An 18544-nucleotide genomic window follows, 5' to 3' on the forward strand; every position below is an offset into this window, starting at 1 on the left:
AGATATTGATATAGGTGATACTGTGTCCCTGTGCCACTCCAATCGCTATTGCTCTTCACCCACTATATACACACATAGAGAGAAAGAACTAAGGGAGAGACCAAGAAGACGACACGGTGATATACAAAACGTCCCTATCCTTTGAATGAGACGATCTTCGTCTTGGCACATACCGCCTTTGCCAATGTTTGAATCGACCCGCTTGATAGAAGCTCCAGCACCTGAAGATTCGCTTCAAACTCACGGGTAATGAAGTTGCGAATCTCGATAGCAACCAAAGAATCAAGGGGATAGTGTGAGAGAGATCGTGTGATATCCATGTCCTCTGCGTCAAGCATCAACACGGATGAAATCTTCTCTACCAATCCTTTGCACACGACGTTTTCGGCCTCGGTGAGTGACCTGGCACCCTTCAAAGCTGCATTGAACGACACAACCGTGTTCAATGATGCGTTCTTTGCAGCCTCATCTTCTGCTGCTATGCGCATAGCCTTGAATTTCGCATCTTCGGTCCAGAACGGTCGCACTGTAGAGGTAATACGCATGCCGGTAATCGCATGGTTTGTGCAGGCCAACGTCAGCTTTCCACTAATGGCGGCATGCAACAGGGCGAGAACCTCTGCCTCGCATATTGTATCGCTCCCAAGGTTCCTCGCTACCTCAGCAGCCTTCTCAAGGTCTTCAGCTAGATAGCCGGAGTCGGAAACAGCGGTGAGGTCAAGGGATGACGCGGGAAGACCATGGGCAAGCCGGTACTGGACCAAAGCATTCAGAAAGCAGTTTGCGGCACTGTATGCCGCTTGCCCACGGTTCCCCACGGCACCGGCTGCGGAAGAAATAGCCACGAAGAAGTCGAGTGGCGAGGATAACAATGCACGATGAAAGTTCCAACCACCTTGAACTTTACCCTCAATGACTTCAGTATAGTCAGTCCATGTCATTTTCTCGAAAAGAACGTCCTAGAGAGAAACGTTAGCCATAACTATCATCAGCTGGATGCTAGGCGAAGCGTTCACTGGACTTACGCGTAACACCATCGTTCCGTGCACAACACCCCTAATAGGGGGCAGCCCCCTTAGCCCAGTTTGGATGAGCTCGTCCACTTCAGCCTTGTTGACCACATTGCAGCGGCGGACATGGACGCTCACTCCCAGCACGGAGAGGTCTTCGACAAGTTCTTTGACCTTTCCGGTAACGGAACCGCTCCTCGAGACAAGAACGATGTTCTTCGCCCCCTTTCCTGCCATCCATCGCGCAATACTCCTTCCGAGACCACCGGTGCCGCCGACCAAGATATATGTCGCATCGGAATGAAGGAGGTCCTTTGACCGGCGTGATGGCGGGGCCTGTGACCTAGAGTCAGTACTGACGTAGAAAGGAGGTGCAGTGTGGCTTCTGATAGACGTACCTTGACAAGATCAGACCCACCCAGAGCCACCACTGTCTTGCCGATAGTAGAGTCGCTTTGTTGCATCTTCAATGCACCCTCAACATCTGAAACTGGGAAGACAGATAGCGGGCTCACCGGCCGGACCTTCCCATATCTGAGCAGTCGGGCAACATCGGCAAACACGCGTTTGAGAACCTTTGGCCGTTCGGCCAGCAGAGCAAAGATGTCAACCGAAATAAAGCTGGCGTTTCTATTGGCAGCGGATACATCGATTCGAGGCTTCGAGGCAGAGTCGCGCTTGCCTATGTCAACGAGCCGCCCAAACTTGCCGACAGACTCCCAGGATTCCCGCAGGCCATCGCCGATCAGCGAGTTGAGGATAACATCTACCCCCCTGCCATATGTAGCACGGCGAATAGTAGGCCCAAAACTAGTGTCGCGACTGTACAAGACATGATCGGAAGGGAGACCGAACTCATTGATGAGCAGCTCCTTCTTCTCAGCACTCCCAACCGTTGCGAAAATCTCAGCTCCAATCATCTGAGCGAGGCAAATGGCTGCTTGACCGACGGCCCCTGCTGCTTGGTGAATGAGAACTGTTTCTCCCTCAGCCAAGCGCCCGACATCAACCAGGCTGTAGTATGCAACGCAGTATCCAAGGGGCAATGTGGCAGCTGCTTCAAGGGAGATGTGTCCCGGGACCTTGAATGCCAGGCTGGCAGTTGCCCTCGTTCGTGTCGCAAAAGCGCCTTGGGTGAGCGCTGCAACGCGATCGCCAACCTTGAAAGCGCAGACACTGCTCCCAACAGCGATAACAATCCCGCTTGCTTCAGCACCCGACATGGTGATGGGAATTTGACCCTTTGCAGCCATGGCGTCCCGGAAATTCATGCCGACAGCCTTGACCTCAATCTCAATTTGATCAATTGCCAGCGGCAATTCCAGTGAGTGATCGTCGACAAAGTGAAGTGTATCCAAAGCACCGGGCGCAGAGATCTCTAGCCTCAGAAGTCGGCCGTTGTCACCAAAAGCGGTGGGCTCTAAGGCTCTTGGATTTGTCAGGTTGTGCACTTCTTCGTCAGTCTCTCTGTCATGGGTGATACGCGGGGTGAAAAGGGATCCTTCCCTCTCCATAAACTCCAGTTCACTCATCGACGAGGAAGCAGACCCAAAAGCGATCTTGAAGACGCTGAAAATCACCTCTGCGGCCTTAGCTTCCGAGAGGGGCAAGGCCGCATCGAGATCCAGTGTAGCAAACCGAAGTGCAGTTTCCGAACGGATGGACCTGCTGAGGCCGGTAACCATGTTTGCTTCCGGTTCGGTGCACTTGTCGTAGGCTCCCTTGACTACCCATAGAATGGCTTCAACCCCGATCAAAAGCTTTTGCAAGCCAAAGAACTGCGATGGCGAAAGAGTGGCCAGGAAAGGATGATGCAGCTCATTTAGGAAGATGCAAGTCTTTCCTTCTGGATCAACTGTGTCGAGCTTACCGACTTCAGGTAACCTTCCCGTGGCTTGCTCGAGTGCGTTCGCCAACCCCAGAGCGACAAGTTGCTGAAAGTTGGAATCCTCGTGAATGATTACAATCTGGGCACCAACAGGAAGCTGATTTCTCATATGGTCAGGCTTCAAAATGTGTTCCCATTCCAGTTTGTAGCAGAGGTCGCGAGGAGCGCTGCTTTTCTCTAGAGTATCTCCGTTCAGCATAGGAGAGACTGTCAAGCCATCAATTGAAATCGTGCTCTCCAGAGAAGCCGCAGGGGCCGCAACCATGTGAACCTTGAACGGCCGATGAATGCCAGGAAAGACCTCGCCCTTGCAGACGGCGCGGAGCGTATTTCCAGGCTCGTTTGCTAGTTGGGTTATGCTTGAAGAGAGAGTCATGTACTCAATCGAGGACGGTAGGTAGACCGTGTCGACTTGCCGGCGCCCGGCCCCAAGTATTGGCCAGTACATGCCAATGAGCGACTCGAGAAATGCGGGCTGTATCACGGCTTCGGTCAAGTACCCACCCGGCATCTCTTTCGCGACATCTGGAGCAACAAGATCTCCTGTCGACTGTGTATCGCATGCGTTGATATTGTTGAGACCTTGAAAGGTAGGCCCGTACACAACCTCAAGCTTGTTGAGGGTCTCGTACATGTGCTGGGGATTGACCGAAGCCCATTGTGTGTTGTCGATGGTGGGTGCAACAGAATGTAGGTGGTCTTCAAAGCCATTACCGGTCTGTAGGCCCTGAACCACATGATTGTCCGTAGTTTTCACCGTTGCGATCAAACCAACGCAATGCTCTATCCAACCTTGGCCAGAAGACCATGAGCACACCCTGAACTCGTCCCACGTCTCAGATGAAACAAAGATACTCTCCTGGTGCGGACGAAGACTGATTGTAACCTCAATGTCGTTGTCTGGGATCACTAGGGGCTTTGTTATGGCAATATCTCTCATCTGAAACCTATCAAATGAGCAGTGTTTGCTTTTCGCCCTCTGGGAGGCGGCCTCCATAGCCATAGCAAGAAAGCCAGACATGGGAAACATGATCAAGGATTGAATCTTGTGATGGCGCAGCCAGGGCAGGTCGTCCAGGCGAACGATGTTGCGCCATGTGGGCTCTAGATCGCTTGAGTAGTTGGCCAAGGTACCGATGATGTCGCTCCTTGAACCAGCCGCGTTCTTGTGCATATCTGTCATACGAGACTCTTGCCAATACCTGGTAGAATGGTTCCAGGGGTACCGTGGTAGATCTGTCAGCAGTGTTGGTGGTTTGGTTGGCTTAGGGAAGTTGACGGCACTAAAGTCAAGGTTTGCCCCTCTGGTGAACAACTGTGCGGCAAGTTCCAGAGCGGTCTCGACGGCGTTTCGTTTCCTAATAAGAACAGAAGCGTAGGGAATCTTTGGTGCGCTTCCACCGACCTCTTTGAGCACCTGCTTGATAGGTCCTTGAAGCCCGGAATGGGGGCCGAGTTCGACGAGCATGTTGACTCCGTGCTTGTGCTCGCCGACCGGCGCAAGCATGCTCTGCAACGCCTCACTGAAGCGTACAGGACAAGTCAAGTTGTCAACCCAGTAGTTAGGCTGCAAATCGGTACCGTCAACAAGATGGCCATACAGAGAAGAGTGAAACTGCACGTCAGTTCGAGCTGGCAGTTGAAGGCTGGCGATGGAAGCACGGTAATCCTTGGCGACCAAGTTCATGTGGTGGGAATGGTAAGCGACGTCGACGACCAAACGCCTGTTGAAAAGCTGCCTCTTCTCGCAGATCCTCTCCAGTTCGGCCAAGGCAGGTTCATCGCCGGAAATGGTTAGACTGGAAGGACTGTTGTAACAAGCAATCCTGACTTCCTTCGCTTGTAGTCCTTCGATAAGGGGTATGAATTCCTTCTTGCTTCCTCCAACAGCCATCATGCGACCCTGAAGCTCAGGGTACTTTTGTTTGAGAATAGGAATCAGTCTGCCTCGATGGTAGGCAATTGCCATGGCAGACTCGAAGTCAACGATGCCCGCAGCATATGCAGCAGCGATTTCACCACTCGAGTGGCCCGCCACAGCAGTTGGCCGCAGACCCCAGCCTCGTAGCAAGTTAACGAGTGCTAATTGTACCGCAGTACATGATGGTTGGCTGATATGTGCCTCACTGATCCTGCTGGTTTTGGCATCTTTTCCGAGTTCCTCTGCCAGAGTAGTAATTGAGTTAGTGACATCCTTCCAAAGATCTGTAAGGGACTTTATGTTGGCGACCCATGCTTACCAATAAGTGACCATTCCGCACCGAGAGCAGTTAAACAGGCGTCGGCCAGCAAAATACTCGCGGTGAATGTTGGATATTGCTCGTACAATTCACGACCCATGGCATACCATTGAGCACCTTGACCGGTAAAGATAAAACCAAGTCTGAGAGGCTCGGTTTCTTTACCGGTTATAACCTTTTCTCCGTTGATAGCTTCGATTAACTCAAAGGAGTTGATGGCGGGGATGGCAGCTCTCCATTGCAGGAGGGATCGCCGCTGTCCAAGCGTGTAAGCAAGGTTGCTGGTCAGATCTACCTGGAAGATCTCGGGCCTCTGCTCAAGGTAGACCACGATGTTCTTCATCTGTTGCGAAAGAGCCGCCTTGTCATTGGCCGTGACGACGTAAAGCTTGCGGCCTGGCCCTGACTTATCCGACGCCATGATGGTGCCGTCATGGGAGGACCCCGAAGTTCTGGAACCCAGGAATGGTGCTGCCGTCAGTACAATATGGCCGTTTGTGCCACCAAAACCGAAATTGTTGACACTGATGTACTTTTTGCCGCGCGGCCACGGCCGTTGTGTCACCGGGACCTTTAGGTTCCATTCTTTCCAGGGGATCTTTGGGTTTGGCTGCTTGAAATCATGGTTTGGAAGGATGAAGCCACGCTCAAGCATGAGGGCAGCTTTGATGACACCGGCAATACCTGAAGACGGAGAAGCAGGACACATTAGTCTTGAATAGGGCGGCCAATGTTTGAGAGTAGCGGAGTAAAAATGACATACCGGAAGCCCCTTCCAGATGGCCAATGTTAGATTTTACAGAGCCGATCCATAGAGGGTTGCGTGGGCTTCTGTCTTGGCCCAAAACATTGTGAATGGCAGTAGCTTCGATGGGGTCACCGACCCTAGTGCCGGTTCCATGGGCCTCGACAAAACCGCACAAATTCGGGTCGAGGCCAGCATTGCCATATACTTGGCGCATGAGGTCCTCTTCAGGTCGATATTGGGGGTCAGTTTCTCATTTGAGTCAGATCAGTTATCGTGATTATGGGTGCTGACTAACCTTGCGCTGACCCATTTGGCATAGTGATGCCGGGCGTCTTGCCATCCTGGTTGAGGCCAGTTGCGGCAATGACTGCCCTGATGGGATCATTGTCCTTTATGGCCTGGTCCAGTGGCTTCAGGACAATCATGCCACAGCCCTCTCCACGGCCAAACCCCGTGCCTCGATTGTCAAAGGAAAATGAACGGCCGGTATCCGAGAGCAGTCTGCGACCGTGATGGTTAGAACATTGGGAACGATCAGATGCAACCGATAAGGCGACGCTATGGTAGCAGGGGAAGCCTTGCTGGTTGTATTAGACTCACCTGCAAGTCGAATGGGAGACCCAGAACTCAGGAAGCATGTTGAGGTGACAGCCGCCGACCAAAGCGGAGCTAGATTCACCGGTTCGCAAGCTCTGACAAGCCAGGTGTATGGCTACCATGCTAGAGGAACATGCTGTATCGGCCGTGAAACTGGGGCCTCGCAGGTCGAAGAAGTGCGATATGCGGTTGGACTGCATGGCATATGCACAACCTGTTCAAGCCAATGTACAAAGCAAAGTGTCAGACTCGCAAGATCTTTGATGTCTCTCTACCAGGTGTAGTTTCGATGGAGGGAACTAAAGATGCTTACCGGTTGCCTGGTGCATAGGTATGGTATCTGGGTCTCTGAAGAGATGAGATTCGTACTCGGGAAAGGAACCGCCGACGAAAACGCCAACGTCCTTTCCGACAATGGTGTGCTTTGGAATGCCGGAATTTTCGAGTGCTTCAAAGGTGCATTCGAGAAGAAGACGCTGCTGGGGATCCATGGAAATGGCCTCCTTTTCAGTCAGACCAAAAAACGGGGCATCGAAGGCAGCCAGGTCGACATTCAAGAAGTTGCCGCCGACGGAATTCAGGGTGCCGCCTTTGCCCTGGTTGGGATGGTGGAAGCGGGCACTGTTGAATCTCTGCTTGGGGATTTCGGACCAGCCGGACCGGGCCCTAGTGCAGAGTTCCCAAAACTCGGCCGGAGTAGAGACATTGCCGGGCATCCGACAGGCCATTCCAACAATGGCTATAGGCATATCTTGAAGATGGCGGGGGGGAGGGAGAGGGGAACCCGAGCCGGGCCCAGAGTCGGCAGTCCAGCTGCCATGGCCATTGGTGTCGATACGGAGGCCGTCAGGAGGGGCACCATTGCCATTGCAATGACCATTCCCTACGGCGGCCGAGTGGGCGTGTTCGCCATGGTCATGGCCGTTGTTGCTGATGCTGTTATGGCCGTCACCATTACGCACGTGAAAGTAGCCGTTTGAGCTGTCGCCAGAAGGACTGGCGGTTGAGCTATCCGGCGTCACAGCAATGGGCGCCATTGAAGGCCAAGGAGGTCGGGTTGACTTGTCTCTTTGTCAGGGCTTTTGGCTGTTTCAGGAAGGCAGCAGCTTGTCTGTTGTGATGGGCATATATTCTTGGTCAGAAGTGGGCAAGGCAACAGAGCGGAGGAGTTGGACTCTTATCTGACGGCAGCTGGAGAGACGGCAATATACGGGAGCAACATTGGTGCAAGATTGGATCGGGATCACAGGCCCGATCTGGCAGGAAGACAATATGCGAGACCACTGCAGTGACTCTCCTGGGTTGAAGAGCGGAGGCTGTCGACCGAGTCCCAAACCTGAAGTCTCGGGAGAAGCGGGCTGCTGCGAGGGAGCTGCGAGAGGACGGCCATGGGCGAAGGGAGCTTTGAACAGGCCAGGCTGGGTGCCAATGGCCAGGGGAACGAGGGCCGATCCAACTTGCTGTTCGCTTATTCACAATCAAAGTGAATCTGCATCTCCATCCCACACCATCCACGCCATGTACACCTTCAAGGAGGTAGTCCAGACTCCAGCGCCGGCAAGGTAACATCCCCGGGCCCGTGTGCGGCGGCTAATCTCGCAGAGTGTCGTCCATGTGGGAGTGGGTGGAATAACAGATCACCTTGACTGTGTCCGGCGAGAGGTTGGATTGACGAGGCCGGGAGGGTGGGAGTATCATGGCATCTTGGAGGGCGACTGTGGTTGTTGGCATGTCACAGCGATGATCAATGCAACTTTTTTCCAATTCTGCGCCCCGACGGCATCATGCAAACCTGACTGCACGTTGCTTACTTGACATTGCGCGGCTTAAAGCGGGGACGAATGGAAGTGGAAGGTGAGGTAATTACAACCTCTATGATGGGAAGGAACAAGCTGCACATGGTCGATGTCCTGGTGCTGGATATTGACAGATACGGAAGTGACGAGTGAGTGGACATCGAGGTTGTCTTTGTCCAAGTTGGAAGTGGAAGCGGAAGGCATGTCGTTGATGAAGCTTCTTATCGATAACATTTAACCGCTCCCTGTGATTGGTGGCTTGATCGGTCGGTACTTGTCACGGCATTGGATGGGACGGTACCTGAAACGAAAAAGCACACGTAGACACGGCACTTGCCGCACATAAGTGCTAAGAGTCAAGGTATCAGTACCTCTAATCAATCCCTCTTTCTGTACTGACCCGCAGAGCATGCCAACCAACATCTCCTCTCTCTGCTTTCTCTCCAACCAAGTCATCACCTCCTGTGAACAATCATCTACCTGCAGCTCTCGCCAAACCTGGAACACATCAAGCTTTTCCTGCGTCCACCTCAATGAAGCTCAATCAAGCTCAATCAGCCCCCCCAGGCAACCCGCAACCCAAGGGCAATCTCTCACTCAATGCCCGGTAGTATCATCCTAATTAACCACATATCACAACATCCTTCTAACTTTCCGTCCCCCCGCAATCTACCAACATCGCGGCGACGCGGCTTCCATGTCCCCGACGCTCTAGAATCTGTAATCGGTCAAGGTCAAGGTCAAGGCCATCGGGACTTGCTGCCGGATATCCCCCGGGCGCTCAGCTGCAATGGCCATCTATCATACTCCCTCTGCTCCGGCGCCTAGCTGGGGGTGCCCATGAGGTCATACATGAGGACGGGACATACTTAGACCGCATAGGTATATGTAATATGCCCTGGTTGCTATGTACAGGTCCAGGTCCAGACCCAGGCAGTGTGGTGTATCTGATGCCCCCTCAGCTTGACGCCTCCCCTTGACGCCTCCCCTCTCTCCATCCCACAGCCTTTTATAGTCTGTTGATCTGCGTGATTGCTTTCTATGCTCATTGCGAGGAGAAGAAAGCCATATATTTATCGCAATGCGGTTTCTCTGTCTTCCGGGAGCCTATGGCAGCTCCGATGTAAGTACATGGCACACTTTCTTTGATGGACCGCCTTGCTGACCAGACATAACTCATGTCAGAAGTTCCAGGTTCAGCTAGGTATGAAGGGCGCCAAACAGAGAGAAGCCTTCCATACAAGGATATCCAGTCTAACAACACCTCAAACTAGCACCCATCGTCAAGGAATTGACTGAGGATGGAACGGCTACCTTCCACTTCATCCACGGCCCCTGCAAAGCCGTGCCGCCCGAGGGCTTCGAGGAGTACTTTGGAAAGCCGCCCTATTACCGCTTTGTCGAGCCCGACCAGGATGTGGAAAAGACCGAAGACGGTGACGTCCTGGCCAGAATCAGGGACTTTCCCGACTGTGAGAGCCCCGAGGACACCATGCGAGAGCTGATGAGCGAGGGCGTCGCCACCTCACATCGCAGTACCGACAACGCACTCAAATACCTGATCAAAATCATGGACGAGCGCGGCCCGTTTGATGCCATCATTGGCTATTCGGAAGGCGCCACCGTTGCTGCCACGCTTCTGCTTCACGAGCAGAGGCGCTTCAAGAAAAAGGGCATCAAGCCCATGTTCAAGTATGCCATCTTTTTCGCTGGCTGGCCCCCCGTCGACCCAGACACCCACCACATGATTCTGAGCGACGAGTCCGATGTCATGATTGAAATCCCTACATGTCACATCAGTGAGTAAAAGTGCCTACCAGAATGCTATCCATGGATACTTGGCTGACAGCGTCTGCACTCTAGTCGGCTCCTTGGACCCTTATGTCCACGGATCTCTGGCCCTTTACAATATCTGCGATCCCGATACTGCCTATCTCTTTGATCACGCCAAAGGCCACACGTTGCCGCGGGACAAGGAAACTGTAAAGGAGCTGGCTGATGTGGTACGGGATGCTGCCTGCCTCTATGAAATCCACGCCTGAGTGGCGTGTATGTCAAAGGACAGCAGTTCGCTCAGAAACAGTAAACGGAAACCAGCCATAAATGACGAGTTTGTAACACAAAGACTCCCTAACCGAAGCATCAAGCGAACCAAGTGAATGGCCAACATGGGTCAATATCGGGTGCCGTCAAGGACCGGGCAACCGGCTTGAAGCCTAGCGAAGCGAGGCATCATGTAGCAGCATACTGGGACTGAGTGGCTTTCAGTCGCGGCACAGTCTCGGAAGCTACCGGTGTTCTCCAAGGCACTCTGAATGCAAGTGACCCGACTGTGAGCAGCTTACGGCGACGGTGACACGCACACTTTGCAGTTACATAGTAAAGGGGCATGCAGATTGATCGATTACCGCAAAGACTCGGGGCGTTCGTTTTTAGGTTCCAGGGCCTAACTGACAGAATCTATGTATTAGGTGCCTTAGGGTTTGGGTTTTGGAAGAGATTCGAGCAGTCTGCAATGCTAGAGGTGCCTCAAGTGTAATGATTATGCCTGATTTCCCTGGAACCTAAAAACGAACGCCCCGAGTCTTTGCGGTATTTGGATCCTCTCGACACTACATGGTCACAGCTTTGGCTGCGCAAGAAATCAAACGGCTGGATCGATGTTGGCGACCAACCAGTAGGCGGTATGCGTTCAAAGACCAATGACTGCACCAAGCAGTGAAATCACATGGAGAAAAAGCGAGATAAGAACCTCAACAGCATCGGAGTGGGAACGGAAACTGAAAGTTCCCTATGGAGATAACATTCCTGTGCCTGTATACAACCGTACAGAAGGGCCCAGGGCCCCTACTACCTTGGCCACCCCATTCACCTCATCTACCGATAAACAAGGGCATGAAACCGCAATGCTATAGGCCAATTGAGGCTAAATTGTCCCACGAAGAACAGTAGCGGCACATGCTCGCTTGATATCGGGCGGGATGCTGAGAGACGGGAGGGTGATACGGCAAGGCCGAGGTACCCGTCACCGTGGATGCGACTGTTCCATCGAATTTTGAACCAGTCACTGCCTTACTCTATATGTCGCGACATTACCACAGCTCGACTGTAGCGTTGTCGCTCCATCATCCGAGACCGATACAACTCTCCAGGGACCAGGGTATCCAGATGTGTTGCAAGCTGGGTATCAAAGTATCTCTATTTCCCAACCCGCTTCTTTTCGCCTATCCCGCGCAGAAGACCTGATAGATACGCTTTTGATAGCCGCCAATCACAGAGGATCGGGATCTGGATCCCTTTCAAGTGAAACGTGTTTCTGGATCCTCATGGGGCTCTGGGTGTGCCCATTTCCTTTCTTCATTCCACAACTTGGCTGGGGCACCCAACACGTACCTCGGCCAAGTTGACTCTCCTTTCTCGGTTGCCGTCGAGAAGAAGAGAACTTGGCTACAGATCACATTATGCCACTTGAAGATAAGCTACACCATCCAAGTTTTGGTTCACTTCCCTACCGTAGAAACTCGGTTAGTTGGCAAAAAGCTATCCCTCTTTGAGCGCCCGACAGTAAGCACAGGAAGCAGCATACTTCTGTATATATGTCCGCTCAGTTAGTGAAAGCTCTACCGCAAAGACTCGGGCCATCCGTTTTTAGGTTCCAGGGAAATCAGGCATAATCAGTACACTTGAGGCACCTCTAGCATTGTAGACTGTTCGAATCTCTTCCAAAACCCAAACCCTAAGGCACCTAATACATAGATTCTGTCAGTTAGGCCCTGGAACCTAAAAACGGATACCGTAGAAACTCGCGAAAGTCGCCAAAAGCTATCCCTCTTTGAGCGCCGGACACAGGGCAGATCTGTGCAGGCAGCTAGCAGGACAAGGCCGAGTCCTATGCACTTGAATGTATGTAAGTTAACGTGGTGGGCAATGTCGTCGAGTTTTCACCAACTGGACAGACACATATGCTGGCATATGCGTGCTTACGGGGCATGTCCATGGCAGATTACTGCCCTATGCCCGGCGCTTAAAGAGGGATAGCTTTTGGCGACTTTCGCGGGTTTCTACGGTAGCCCGAGTCTTTGCGGTACAACACTGCCCAACACTATCTTGCCTGCGTTTCAAAGTACAGGCTCGGACTTGAGCGTTACAGATCTGCCAGCACCCTGTCTGATATCCAGGTTTTTCAGGAATTAGCTTTTTGCCAACTAACCGAGTTTCTACGGTATTCGAGTACCAGGCACACGATATATTACCCATATATTGTCATGCGAGATTCCATATTAACGTCGCAGCAGGTTGTTGAAGCACGGACACTGGCGTTTTGCTTTCCCCACGCTATGTTCGATGTATGTTGTTCACCGCACCTGTTGAGGGTTTCCTGCGACCCATCCTTCCTCGTTGCAATCTCCCCTTGAGCACATTTCTTTGCACATTTCGTTGCACGATAGTTGGATTGCGATCGCGATCAACGGTAGATGCGGCTTGAGAGAGGCTCTATCCCCTCGCTCTTTGCCTCACATTCAACTCTCTCTCCATTTTTTGAAGATCTCTGCGCGCATGTATTGAGTGAGGAGATATCCGCGTCAATACACCCTTTTTCTTTTGTTAGCCACTGCTACGAGAGCGCCTACACAGACTGCATAAATCCCAATAAGACCTCAGTAATTTGAGAGTTAAAGAGATGACCGAGGAAAAGTTTGCGTCTGGCGGCGAGCATCCCATCCCCGAGTCGCCAGTTTCGCCCCCGAATCCACCATCTCCAGCGAGCAAAGCGGGAAAGAACCCTCTTCTGCTGAAGCCCGAATACAAAACAGCTGTGAAAGACTTTGTTGTGAGTATCTTGATACGCAGCTGCTCGAAGACCCAATCTCTCATACTTCAGGCAGCGCATATTCTCCTTTTCGACATGGCTCGACAGAGTACTCATCAGTGCAGCTGTTGTGACCTCTATAGGTGCTGGCATTACTATGCCCGTCATGAACATGATCTTTGGTATGTATCACTCAATTTTCATTTCACTGTCCATAAGCAAGTTGTGATACCTGCGAATTAACTCATAGATAGGCAAAATGGTGGGATCATTCACGGGATATTACCGTGCCGATGCTTCAACAACATATGAGCTCTTCAAAAAGACCATAAGTACCTGCGCGTAAGTCTCGTTCCAACTCTCTGGCAGCAGCGAGTCAACATGATGCTCACTAATTCTTCGCAGTCTATACCTTGTTGGCCTTTTCTTCATTAGGCTTGTACTTGATTATGTGGCCTACGTAAGTCCCTCACCGTTTGTTCTCCGTTCTCTCGCGCATCACATGCATTGTTTACAGGTTATGTCGATTGTTTAGGTAGGCTTTCGCATGTCGAGCTTGAGAATTTCAGCTGCTATCCGACTGGAATACTTGAAGTGTTTGTTCGGGCAGCCAGTCTCTACGCTAGACGTCCTTCCCCCCGGCCAAACAGCCGCCATCATCACTATAACAGCTAGTGTACTTCAAACGGGCATCTCCGAGAAACTTTCAGCCTTTCTCCAATCCATATCCACCGTAACAGCTGCATTTGTGATTGCCATCACATACAGTTGGAGCTTGACCTTAGTCACGAGCAGTGGTCTTGTGTTGATCATGGTGGTCTATGCTGCAACTACCCCTTTTCTCGTCAAGCACTTGAATGACGTACAATATGCCGATATCCAGGCATCTACAGTCGCAAACGAGATATTAAGCTCTATGAGAATGATTGCAGCCTGTGGTGCCCAGGGGAAGATGGCTAAAAGGTATGTCAAATGGGTGGACGAATCTCGCCATCGGGGTTTGAAGATGTCTCCCATCATCGCACTGCAGCAAGCGCCAGGTAAGTGTTTTCATTTTCTTTTGCGACTGGCCCTCCACACATGTACCGTCGAGCGGCCCTTCCCGAATCATCTGACGTCTCTCCAACAGTACAGTTTTCAATATACGCGTGAGTTACATGCCGTCCCTGTTGTCATGACAATAAGAGTCAATGCTTACACTTTCCAGGACTTTCGCCCTATCATTCTGGTACTCACTCAAAATGTACTACGAGCTTCGCTTTAATAGCGCAGAGACCTTGATTGTGTGCGTACCTGCGATACTTCCTTTTCACTGCCAAATATCGGACTGGATGACTGATTGATCTTGTGTCAAGCGTCCTGATGTCTATCATGCTCATGACCACCTCTATAGGTGGAATCACCTCGCCCTTATCCGCAGCTGCTCGGGCAGCTGGCGCGGCCACCGTTTTCTATACCATCATTGACGCAGCAAGACCGGACAAAACAGGTCTTAAGGAACCAGACGTCTCTGCATCCGAAGATCTTGTACTTCAAGACGTTAACTTCGCATATCCTACCAGACCAGACCTTGTGATCCTGAATAAACTCAGTATCCGATTCCCTGTGGGGAAAACCACCGCAATTGTTGGAGCATCCGGGTCTGGAAAAACAACTATTGTTGGGCTTCTGCTGCGATGGTATGAAATCGAGTCTCTCGAGAGCAATGATATGGTGGGTGACATCCGAATTGATTGCTCTCAACTTGAGAATGGAAACCGAAATACTTTGCTAACAAGCGAGCGAAAACGAAGAGTCTGTTGTGGCGTAACGGCCTTGTCGAAGTTGGGGGTCGGCCCCTGAGAGAGATCGACCTTAAGTGGTGGCGGACTCAAATCGGCCTCGTGCAGCAAGAACCGTTTCTGTTCAACAGTAGCATCTATCGGAATGTTGAGTTTGGTCTTATAGGCACTGAATGGGAAAATGCCGATCTGGAGACCAAGAAAGAGCTTGTAAAACAGGCTTGCAAGGAGGCCTTTGCCGACGAGTTCATCAGCCGGTTACCCGAGGTAACGTTCCAAGCTTGGAGTCATCCAGAGATCATAACTCCTGGTGTGTGTGTGTTGATTGCTGACAGCTGGATTCAGGGTTACTCGACCATTGTCGGCGATGCGGGCATCAAGCTGAGTGGCGGCCAACGTCAACGAATAGCCATCGCTCGAAGCATTGTAAAGCGTCCGAAAATTCTTATTCTGGACGAGGCGACTTCTTCTATTGATGTTCGCGGGGAAAAGGTGGTACAGGCAGCCTTGGAAAAGCTGTCGAAAGATCGCACGACTATAGTGATTGCACACCGGCTCGGTACCGTCAAGAAGGCTGACAACATCATAGTTCTACGGAAAGGTCAGGCTGTTCAGCAAGGCACGCACTCGGACCTTTTGGCCGAGGAGGGAGGCGCCTATTGGACACTTGCTACTGCTCAGAAGCTTGTGATGGATTCAACCGACCTTAATGAGCTACCGTGCGACCTTGGTGGCAAGCTGGAGGTTACGGAATATGACACACCCACAGCTGATTCAGGGAGTACGATGATAACAACAAGCGCCAGTGTTGATGAGGAGCTCAAAACGACAGGCGGCCTGAGAAACTACATGCTCCTCCTTTGCGAGCAGAAAAAGCACTGGAAGTGGTATATTGTCTTGATTGTGAGTGCAATCGGCGGCGGAGGTACGTATCCGTATTTGGACTTGACATTTCCGTCCACCCCCGGTCGTAAAGAAGTCATGAGAGAGTAGCTGACAATCTTGTTCGGGCCGCACAGCAAGTCAGCCGATTTCCGCCTACCTCTTTGCAACAGAGCTCATACTGTTCCAATCTTGGGGTCCATGGCTCCCAGGCCTCGCCAGCTTCTGGAGTCTGATGTTTGTTATGCTTGCTATCTTGGTCGCGATCTCTTACTTTGCATTAGGATGGTCGTCTTCGACAATTGCATTTGTACGCTTCTTGAACCTACTTCCTTTCTTGATATCAAATGAGGACGGAATCGCGCTAACGAGAGGAACAAGCACATCACACACCGATATCGTTGCGAGTACTTTGACAACATCATATCCCAGCCTATTGGCTTCTTTGACGCTGACGATCACTCGGTTGGTGCACTTACAGCTCGTCTGGCGACTGATCCAAGCCAACTTCAAGAAATACTGGGCACCAACATGGCTTTCGTGCTCATTTCCATTCTTAACGTCGTTGGCTGCCTGATTATATCCTTCTACTTTGGATGGAAACTGACCATCGTCACGCTATGCTCCTCGATGCCGCTCATCGTGGCAGCTTCTTTTCTTCGCATTCGATACGAAGCGCGGTTTGAGAAAATGAACAATGAGGTTTTTGCAGAGAGTGCCAAGTTCGCAACTGAGTCCATCACTGCTTTTAGGACGGTTTCGGCTCTGACTCTAGAAGATATCATCATAGAGCGATATGAAACGCTCCTTCGAGAACATGTCAAGCATTCGTTTGGAAAGTCCAGTTGGGTTACCTTGATATTTGCCGTGGCCGACAGCATCGCTCTTTTGTGCATGGCTTTTGTTCTCTGGTAGGTATATCCACAAGTACCAAGGCCGATCGCTGACGACGGTTCCACGAATATCAACAAAGCTAATTTGGGACCTGATGCCTCACAGGTATGGTGGATCTCTGATGCTCAAGGGCGAATACTGGCCATTTCAGTACATGATCGTTTACATTGCTGTCCTTCAGGTATGCTTACATTGCGTTTACCCCACTGTTCCAATGGAGTCTCTCATATTCGGCCAGTATTCTGATAATGACTGCGGCACAGGGTGGATTGGGAGCAGGCCAATGGTTGAGCTACGGACCCAGTAAGTTAGCAGTACGAGTTAGGATATTTGACATATACTGAACGCATCGCCAGATATTGCAAAAGCGAGTGTTGCGGCAGATAGGATCCTTGAGATGAGGGCCAAGGGCCAGGAAACCGAAACGCGCACTCCACTTGACCGAGGTAGCATGGGCGACAATGACAGCGGTGTTAAAGTCGAGTTCCGCAATGTACGGTTCAGGTATCCAACACGGGATGTACCGGTGCTTAATGGCCTTGACATAACGGTTAGTCTTTCTACTTTACCTCTACAGTTGAGTTAATGGAATATGGCTGACACCAACTGGAATAGGTTGAGAAAAACCAGTTTGCTGCCATAGTCGGGCCTTCTGGTACGTGGAAAGATGAGAACGGGTAGTTATAGGCCGACAACTGACATCAACCCAGGTTGCGGAAAAACAACAGTGGTCTCACTTCTCGAAAGGTCAGTGGCTAGTGAGGAGCACAATCAGCGCACAGTATCCAGACGGCTGACAAACGTTCAGGTTTTATTCCGCAGATTCAGGCCAGATCCTGTACAATGGGACCGACATCTCGGCCGTCTGCCTTGAAGACTACCGCAGAGATATATCTCTTGTCTCACAAGAACCGAATCTTTTCGATGGGACAATTAGAGAGAACATACTCCTGGGAGTAGACCCTGATACTACCACAGAAGAGCAGATTCAACAGGCCTGTCGTGACGCCGAGATCCACGAGTTTATCATATCTCTCCCAGACGGATACAATACCGAGATCGGATCCAGGGGAGTGACATTGTCTGGTGGGCAGAAACAACGCTTTGCCATTGCAAGGGCCTTGATACGGAATCCTCGCTTGCTTCTCTTGGACGAAGCCACATCAAATCTGGATGGCGATACCGAAAGGGCGGTACAGGCTGTTTTCGAAAGGACCAGGAAGAACAGAACAATGATCATGGTGGCTCACCGTCTTGCCACTATCCAGAACGCTGATATCATTTTTGTTCTTGGAGATGGCCGCGTGTTGGAAAAAGGAAACCATGCGACACTGTTGAAGATGCGTGGAATCTATTACCAGATGGTAAGTGTCCTTCCATCCCTGCTCTTGACAGCCATGCGACTCTTGTGGGATATGTGATGCTGATATCATACAGTGTCAAGCTCAAGCTCTGGACAGGTAGAGTTAGCCGAGAGGGTGTTGCGGGCATGGTAAGGTGTTGAAGTGTGCCTGAAGCGATATAGTGTTTGTGGCGCATTGATTTGACCAACACATTCAGACTGCAACAGTAATCGCCCTGCCGAGGGTGTTTCGGTCGGTCAAACCTTCGGAGAAAGGCGAATTGGTCGTTACTACGTGCATTTTTAGTTTCTGTACTACGTTTTTTTCGACGAGCAGGCTGCCCAAATGGCACGAGTTAATTCGGTGCCGGCAACACTCCCGATCTGTATGTCAAGCTGCAGGCCATCTCAGTCGCTTTTAGACATGAGGAGGTTGAAGCCTAGATTAAGCCTCAATATGAAAGTCCTGAATTTGTTAGCAACAGTTTTGTGAAACTGGGAAAGTTATTTTGTGAAGGAAGAAAGTTTTAGGTACTGCCAACTGGCGGCGTATATA

General features: G+C 51.3%; 3 protein-coding genes across 3 annotated transcripts; 2 read left to right on the forward strand and 1 right to left on the reverse strand.

The window, feature by feature from the left end:
* Nucleotides 1-134: 134 nt before the first annotated feature.
* Nucleotides 135-7520, reverse strand: B0H65DRAFT_427862 (putative polyketide synthase; the record flags this gene model as incomplete). Its single annotated transcript, XM_062824712.1, has 8 exons — nucleotides 135-959; nucleotides 1026-1346; nucleotides 1409-5061; nucleotides 5139-5822; nucleotides 5902-6108; nucleotides 6182-6387; nucleotides 6487-6697; nucleotides 6797-7520. 8 exons carry the CDS (start codon nucleotides 7518-7520, stop codon nucleotides 135-137), a joined length of 6831 nt encoding a protein of 2276 aa, XP_062680812.1.
* A 1714-nt stretch (nucleotides 7521-9234) lies between these two features.
* On the forward strand, nucleotides 9235-10651 carry B0H65DRAFT_237080 (serine hydrolase FSH). The gene is made up of 4 exons (XM_062822274.1): nucleotides 9235-9402; nucleotides 9465-9483; nucleotides 9554-10078; nucleotides 10143-10651. Exons 1-4 carry the CDS (start codon nucleotides 9361-9363, stop codon nucleotides 10319-10321), a joined length of 765 nt encoding a protein of 254 aa, XP_062680813.1. The 5' UTR covers nucleotides 9235-9360; the 3' UTR covers nucleotides 10322-10651.
* Nucleotides 10652-12960: 2309 nt separating this feature from the next.
* On the forward strand, nucleotides 12961-18110 carry B0H65DRAFT_510008 (P-loop containing nucleoside triphosphate hydrolase protein; the record flags this gene model as incomplete). The annotated part of the gene is made up of 18 exons (XM_062828360.1): nucleotides 12961-13110; nucleotides 13166-13271; nucleotides 13344-13431; nucleotides 13495-13549; nucleotides 13973-14129; nucleotides 14219-14237; nucleotides 14445-14802; nucleotides 14883-15137; nucleotides 15216-15795; nucleotides 15890-16062; nucleotides 16134-16663; nucleotides 16752-16827; nucleotides 16910-16949; nucleotides 17003-17196; nucleotides 17262-17301; nucleotides 17357-17393; nucleotides 17455-18010; nucleotides 18084-18110. The coding sequence occupies 18 exons, from the start codon at nucleotides 12961-12963 to the stop codon at nucleotides 18108-18110; spliced, it is 3441 nt and encodes a 1146-aa protein (XP_062680814.1).
* Between the last annotated feature and the right edge of the window lie 434 nt (nucleotides 18111-18544).

This window comes from Neurospora tetraspora (assembly GCF_033439725.1).
Source record: "Neurospora tetraspora strain CBS 560.94 chromosome Unknown B0H65scaffold_5, whole genome shotgun sequence".
Classification (NCBI taxonomy): Eukaryota; Fungi; Ascomycota; class Sordariomycetes; order Sordariales; family Sordariaceae; genus Neurospora; species Neurospora tetraspora.

Coding starts and splice junctions, on each gene's coding strand:
- B0H65DRAFT_237080 (XM_062822274.1), top strand. CDS start 9,361: ATGCGGTTTCTCTGTCTTCCGGGAGCCTATGGCAGCTCCGAT. Junction 10,079..10,142: donor AATCCCTACATGTCACATCA/GTGAGTAAAAGT, acceptor TCTGCACTCTAG/TCGGCTCCTTGGACCCTTAT.